This window comes from Salvelinus fontinalis, chromosome 3, assembly GCF_029448725.1.
Source record: "Salvelinus fontinalis isolate EN_2023a chromosome 3, ASM2944872v1, whole genome shotgun sequence".
Lineage (NCBI taxonomy): Eukaryota > Metazoa > Chordata > Actinopteri > Salmoniformes > Salmonidae > Salvelinus > Salvelinus fontinalis.
Window position 1 is genome coordinate 181,641 of NC_074667.1, and position 7,830 is coordinate 189,470.

Below are 7,830 nucleotides of genomic sequence, written 5' to 3' on the forward strand. Positions count from 1 at the left end.
GGGCTACATACGGTGTGCGACTAGGATTTGAAAAAGTCGCAGTTATTCGCTTGAGTTATTCCTTGCCTTACTGCAGAAGCTGGGCATCATTCACAAGTGATAATATATCATTCACAAGTGATAATATATCATTCACAAGTGATAGGCTAATATTGTCACCCATCAGACTATTCTTCATTTAATGTTGTATTTACATATACTAAAGAATATGTGTGAAATGTAGTTTTGATTTAGAATTGACCATTATCATGCACCTGTATTGAAACAGGGGTATGGGGGGATAAATGTGTCAACTATGCACTTAAATAGGGAAATGGAGGACGTTTTTCCTGTGGTTCATTTTCATGCCAGCCAGGTAGGCTATACTCCTATTGTAAAGAGAAGCAATGTGCTTAATATAAGGAACGTTTATAAATATAATAGGCCTAGCCTACAGAAAGCTGATGGGATCGTCCTCTTTCTAATAGAGGCCATCACTCTGTTTTCTCACGCAATTACATAGTCTATAGAAATGTTGAGCAACATGAGCTCATGGGCTCTCATGAAGTGTTTTGATTAGATTTGACATTACATTTGCATTGATGTCAGAGTGATTTAAAGGGACACTACAGTGCTGAGTACCAGGCAGTTCGCAAGTTTGGTTAGGCTACTAAAGACAATCTGGAGCATCGGAAAAGCCTAATTACCGTGACTAAACAGTCATCGTGGAATTTGACTGCCGTCATGGCTTGTGACCGCCGGTCTGGTGGTAATACCGTCACCTTGACAACCCCTCCATGTTGGCAGATCTAGATGACTGAGGTTACCAGAGACAAACGGCTGAATGTACAACTCTATACAGCTGACTTCCTATCATTGGACCATTGGAGAAGGGCCCAATCCCAAATTGACATCTAGACCCTATGCACTTGTGGAGATGTAAGATAATCTAATTGGTTGTAAGCAATATGGTATGACTTCCGCCTATCATTGAGTGGTAGAGCTATTACCATATTGCTTACACCTGACAAAACCTCTCCGATCTCCACAAGTGCATATGGCGTAAGGTCTAGGATCTAGTGTCTAGGATCTAGGTCTAGGGTCTAGGGGGAATTTAGGACTGGGCCCATTGGGTCCATGTGTCTTGATTTCTGGTTTTAAAAGACTTGTCAGCAGTCTTACCACCATGACTAGTTCATAATACATTCAAAAATGCCATGCTGTTGTATCCTGTATGTTTAACTTGTGAATATAATTATATTTTGTCAATCTCTCTCAAACTGAAATAATGCTGCTCGGCTCCCTGTTCAAGTTGAGTTCAAGTTGAGTTTTTGTGTTAAGAGTTGATGTTAAGATACTTGTGTATGTGAACACCCCTTCAATTTAGTGGATTTGGCTATTTCAGCCACACCTGTTGCTGACAGGTGTATAAAATTGAGCACACAGCCATGCAATCTCCATAGACAAACATTGGTAGTAAAATGGCCTTACTGAAGAGCTCAGTGACTTTCAACGTGGCATCGTCATAGGATTCCACCTTTCCAACAAGTCAGTTCATCACATTTCTGCCCTGCTAGAGCTGCTCCGGTCAACTGTAAGTGCTGTTATTGTGAAGTGGAAACATCTTGGAGCAACGACGTCTCAGCCGCGAAGTGGCAGGCCACACAAGCTCACAGAACGGGACCACCGAGTGCTGAAACGCACAGCGTGTAAAAACCGTCTGTCTTTGGTTGCAAAACTCACTACCGAGTACCAAACTGCCTCTGGAAGTGTAACGGCTGTGAAATGGCTAGCTAGTTAGCGGGTACGCGCTAGTAGCATTTCAATCAGTTACGTCACTTGCTCTGAGACTTTAAGTAGGGTTGCCCCCTGCTTTGCAATGGCCGTGGCCTTTGTGGAGCGATGGGTAACGACCGTGCTTCGTGGGCAACCGTTGTTGATGTGTGCAGAGGGTCCCTGGTTCGCGCCCGTGTCGGGGCGAGGGGACGGTTTAAAGTTATACTGTTAAATTGATGCTGTTGACCCGGATCACTGGTTGCTGCGGAAAAGGAGGAGGTTGAAAGGGGGGTGAGTGTGGCCTTTGTGGAGCGATGGGTAACGACCGTGCTTCGTGGGCGACCGTTGTTGATGTGTGCAGAGGGTCCCTGGTTCGCGCCCGGGTCGGGGCGAGGGGACGGTTTAAAGTTATACTGTTACAGAAGCAACATCAGCACAATAACTGTTCGTCGGGAGCTTTAGGAAATGGGTTTCAATAGCTGAGCAGCTGCACACAAGCCTACGATAAGTAATGGTCTGTGGCTGCTTTTCATGGTTCAGGCTCTTAATTTCCAGTGGAGGGAAATCTTAACACGACAGCGTACAATGACTTTCTAGATGATTCAACTTTGTGGCAACAGTTTGGGGAAAGCCCTTTCCTGTTTCAGAATGACAATGCTCCTGTGCACAAAGCGAGGTCCATTCAGAAATGGTTTGTCGAGATCGATGTGGAAGAACTTGACTTGCCTGCACAGAGCACTGACCTCACTCAGCCAGGCCTAATCGCAAGCCAGGCCTAATTACTAGCATCAGTGCCCGACCTCACTAATGCTCGTGGCTGAATGGAAGCAAGTCCCCGCAACAATGTTCCAAAGCCGTCCCAGTAGAGTGGAGGCTGTTATAGCAGCAAAGGGGGGGTTTTGGGACCAACTCCATATTGATGCCCGTCATTTTGGAATGAGATGTTTGACGAGCAGGTCACATAATTCTGGTCATGTAGTGTATGTTGTCCATTTCAAGGAACGTTTTCAATTTATTGCTGAACGCCAACTAGAGTTAATAAAAATGGTGACAGCAATGTGTTGTTGGAGTAGATCTTTATGAGTAAGAAGGATTATGCATAATCTAGGGTCCTAGTATAACCAAGGGTCCTAGTATAACTTAGGGTCCTAGTATAATTTAGGGTTCTAGTATAACTTAGGGTCCTAGTATAACTTAGGGTCCTAGTATAACCAAGGGTCCTGGTATAACCACGGGTTCTAGTATAACCTAGGGTCCTAGTATAACCAAGGGTTCAAGCGTCACAGGCAAAGTGCATGTATGTAGTGTTGCATCAACATTTTGTGAGGACAGAAATTAAATTCTTAGATGTGTAATTATTTGTTAATTGATCAATAATGACAATAAAGGTGTAATTCTAGTTTAAGTTAGATAACAATAGTCAAATGTGTAATTTTTACATAAACACACATTAATCCGGATAAGATTGCTATACTACCATTATTTGTCACCTATCTAAAAAATGTGGATCTTCATTTCAGTCCGTCTTTCATGGCAGAGTTTTGTGCTTTTGCATTGGGTGACTGTTGATGGCGTGAAAAGACAAATTAAAATTGCTATTCAAAATGGGGGACACACTCATTATAACATGTTCAGTTATGCTCACCGCACAACTAATAAATCCATACTGTACATACATAGAAAGCGCGTAAACGTGATTCGTGCATCATACGGCTTTTATTTTGTCGTAGCCATATTTTGATTGACGCCGTGTCAAAAAACGTCACTACGCCGGAAGTGTTTGTTGGAAAGATTAAAATCCTCTTGAGTGACAGCAGCGGTTTGGTACATTGTATTTTTTTCTTTCTGCAGGGATGGAGGTGACACGCACAAGTAATTCACCTCTTTATGCACCCTTATAGATAATATACACCAAGATTATATTCATATGCTATTAGATACACAACGTTAGCTGTCGTTCCTCACCGCACGAATATGATTCCGTTCACGTCCGCGAGGTTGTGAATGCTAACTAGCTAGCTTGCGTGTTGAGTAACCACCAACGCATGTTGGCTGATTGTTGTTTTTGTATTACAGATTTCAAAGACAGTTTAAGTACTGTGTACAGCGCAATAGAGGAAGCAGACTTTATCGCAATCGATGGGGAATTTTCAGGTAAGCCATTGTTAGCTAGCTATTTAACTGGCAAACGTTTATAGTTACAACTTAGCTAGCTCGCTGGCCAACCAGTTCCCGTTGCTGCTACAAGCCACACGCGCAGTCGGTTTTGAACTCTGACAGCTTCATAATTTTCTAGTTAATACAGTAGAAAATACTCTTCTGTTTCAGGTATTAGCGATGGGCCCAACGTCAGCGCACTGACTAACGGGTTGGACACTCCAGAGGAGCGCTACATGAAACTAAAAAAGGTAATCGTCAAGAGAGGCATGCGTTTAGAGTTGGGGGCAATGCGGTTTCTGCATTATGCTGCATTTACTTGACACTACAACATTTTATGGCAGCCATGTTGGTTCCCCGTTAGTTTAACATGGGGATTATTTAACAATGCTATGGAACGGAATGTCTAGAATGAGAACGATATTCAAAACTCTAACACTAAATACATGGCCCTGGTTATAACTCCTCGGTTAGGTACTGAGTGAGTAGCTACAGTTGAAGTCAGAAGTTTACATACACCTTAGCCAAAGATTTAAACTCAGTTTTTCATCATTCCTGACATATAATCCTAGTAAAAAGTCCCTGTCTTAGGTCAGTTAGGATCACCACTTTATTTTAATAATGTGAAATGCCAGAATAATAGTGGAGCGAATTTTTTCCCCCCAGCTTTTATTTCTTTCATCACATTCCCAGTGGGTCAGACGTTTACATACACTCAATTAGTATTTGGTAGCATTGCTTTAACTTGGGTCAAACGTTTTGGTTGGCCTTCCACAAGCTTCCCACAGTAAGTTGGGTGAATTTTGGCCCATTCCTTCTGACAGAGCTGGTGTAACTGAATCAGGTTTGTAGGCCTCCTTGCTCGCATACACGTTTTCAGTTCTGCCCACACATTTTCTGTAGGATTGAGGTCAGGGCTTTGTGATTGCCACTCCAATACCTTGACTTTGTTGTTCTCAAGCCATTTTGCCACAACTTTGGAAGTATGCTTGGGGTCAATGTCCATTTGGAAGACCCATTTGCAACCAAGCTTTAACTTCCTGACTGAGGTCTTGTGATGTTGCTTCAATATATCCACATAGTTTTCCTGCCTCATGATGCCATCCATTTTGTGAAGTGCACCAGTCCCTCCTGCAGCAAAGCCGCCCCACAAAATGATGCTGCCACCCCCATGCTTCACGGTTGAGATGGTGTTCTTTGGCTTGCAAGCCTCCCCCTTTTCCCTCCAAACATAACGTTGGTCATTATGGCCAAACAGTTATATTTCAGTTTCATCAGACCAGAGGACATTTCTCCAAAAAGTATGATCTTTGTCCCCGTGTGCAGTTGCAAACCGTAGTCTGGCTTTTTAATGGCAGTTTTGAAGCACTAGCTTCCTTGCTGAGCGGCCTTTCAGGTTATGTCGATATAGGACTTGTTTTACTGTGGATGTAGATACTTTTTTAACTGTTTCCTCCAGCATCTTCACAAGGTCCTTTGCTGTTGTTCTGGGTTTGATTTGCACTTTTTGCGCCAAAGTACATTCATCGCTAGGAGACAGAATGTGTCTCCTTCCTGAGCGGCATGACAGCTGCGTGGTCCCATGGTGTTTATACTTGCGTACTATTGTTTGTACAGATGAACGTGGTACCTTCAGGCGTTTAGAAGTAGCTCCCAAGGATGAACCAGACTTGTGGAGGTTTACCATTTGTTTTCTGATGTCTTGGCTGATTTCTTTTGATTTTCCCATGATGTCAAGCAAAGAGGCACGGAGTTTGAAGGTAGGCCTTGAAATACATCCACAGGTACACCTCCAATAGGCTAATTGACATCATTTGAGGCAATCAGAAGCTTCTAAAGCCATGACATTTTCTGGAATTTTCCAAGCTGTTTAAAGGCACAGTCAACTTGCTGTATGTAAACTTCTGACCCACTGGAATTGTGATTCAGTGATTTATAAGTGAAATAATCTGTCTGTAAACAATCGTTGGAAAAATTACTTGTCATGCACAAAGTAGATGTCTTAACCGATTTGTCAAAACTATAGTTTGTTAACAAGAAATTTGTGGAGTGGTTGAAAAACGACGTTTAATGACTCCAACCTAAGTGTATGTAAACTTCCGTCTGTATATGAATAATAATATAGCGAGGTAGCTCGCATAACTTCTTATATGATCATGGTTTTCGGGTGTTTTAGATTCCTGGAGTCTATGTATGGGCCACAAGGCCACGTGCTATCGGTCCTGCTTTAAATGTACACGTTTGACTCTCTGTCCACTCCTCTGACTCTCCACCCCCCCCCCCCCCCCCCCCTCTTATCCAGCATTCCATGGACTTCTTGCTGTTTCAGTTTGGACTGTGTACGTTCACATATGACCAGGCGGAGTCCAAGTGAGTGTGATTTAGCTCTTAGATTTAACCTTAAACACACAGTCGGTTTTGAACTGAGTCACATCTGAGTTAATATGAAGCTTCTCAGAGTGTTGGAGTGCTGATTTAGGATCAGTTTTTAGCCTTTCGGATCATTCTGAATTTGATTCCATATGGACCTGATCCTATATCGACCCTCTTACTTGGATAAGCTTGACACATAGGACCCCTGACCTGACTCCAGATCAGTTAGTGATTTAGCCAACTCTTCTCTGCTGTGTTGTGACACTGTCATAACAAACGGGTTGTGTATGAAATACAGGTCTGGGACCAGTCTGCCGCAGAATGAAATAGAAGGCTGATTTAGTGTTAAATAGAAGTCGTAAGTCAGCTGTATTGAATGATGTGATCTCTATGCAGGAGGCTATAGGAATGTTTAACCTATCTGACCTGCTGTTCTTTCTCTCCTGGTGTTTTTGTCCTCACAGGTACGTCATAAAGACTTTCAATTTTTATATATTCCCAAAGCCATTCAACAGAACCTCACCCGACACCAAGTTCATCTGCCAGGTTAGAAAACCTTGGTCTGTTTTATTTAATCTGGGTGGTACAAGCAGTTCTTATTGGACAGGTTTCACTCCTCATTTCTGCCCTTTTGCTTCCCTTTCATTCCTGGAGAATAGGACCCATATTTCCCCTGGCAGGGGGCTTCCTTAAATATGATTGTGTTTGTTATTTCAGAGTTCCAGCATAGACTTCCTGGCCAGTCAGGGTTTTGACTTCAACAAAGTGTTCCGTCACGGTAGGTGGCATTCTGTCTGGTTGCCGTAGAAATCCCAACTGGGACAATAAAGATGATCGATTGATTTTATTGATTGAAGCTACTCTAGCTAGCCCCTCCCCTGTTCTGGTTGCCGTAGAAATCCCAACTGGGACAATAAAGATGATCGATTTTATTTTATTGATTGAAGCTACTCTATCTAGCCCCTCCCCTGTTCTGGTTGCCGTAGAAATCCCAACTGGGACAATAAAGATGATCGATTGATTTTATTGATTGAAGCTACTCTAGCTAGCCCCTCCCCTGTTCTGGTTGCCGTAGAAATCCCAACTGGGACAATAAAGATGATCGATTTGATTTTATTGATTGAAGCTACTCTAGATAGCCCCTCCCCTGTTCTGGCTGCCGTAGAAATCCCAACTGGGACAATAAAGATGACTAAGTGATTGATTTAAGCTAACCAACACGCTGCCATCTAACCCCGCCTCCTTTTCTGGTTGCCGTAGGGATCCCGTACCTGAACCAAGAAGAGGAAGTGCAGCTGCGGGAGCAGTATGAGGAGAGGCGGAGTCAGAGTAACGGATCAGGAAACCCCTCCTACATCTCCCTCAACTCAAACAACGGCCCCGGCAGCATCCCCGAGGAGCACAGGGAGTACATCGGACGAGTGGTGTAAGTTTAAACCTGACTCCCATTTCTAGTTACAACTTTAGATTGTAGTTGCATGTGGTAACGGAGTGGTGAGAGAGATGACAGCCTGGTCCCAAATTAGCCCCTTTCCTTCCCTAGCC

The 7,830-nt window shown here is 43.3% G+C and overlaps 1 protein-coding gene across 1 annotated transcript; it reads left to right on the forward strand.

Moving 5' to 3' along the window:
- The first annotated feature begins 707 nt into the window (after positions 1-707).
- Positions 708-7,730, forward strand: LOC129835412 (poly(A)-specific ribonuclease PARN-like). Its single transcript, XM_055901056.1, has 7 exons — positions 708-3,627; positions 3,832-3,909; positions 4,084-4,163; positions 6,215-6,282; positions 6,750-6,831; positions 7,003-7,063; positions 7,546-7,730. Exons 1-7 carry the CDS (start codon positions 3,609-3,611, stop codon positions 7,713-7,715), a joined length of 558 nt encoding a protein of 185 aa, XP_055757031.1. The 5' UTR covers positions 708-3,608; the 3' UTR covers positions 7,716-7,730.
- The last annotated feature ends 100 nt before the right edge of the window (positions 7,731-7,830 follow it).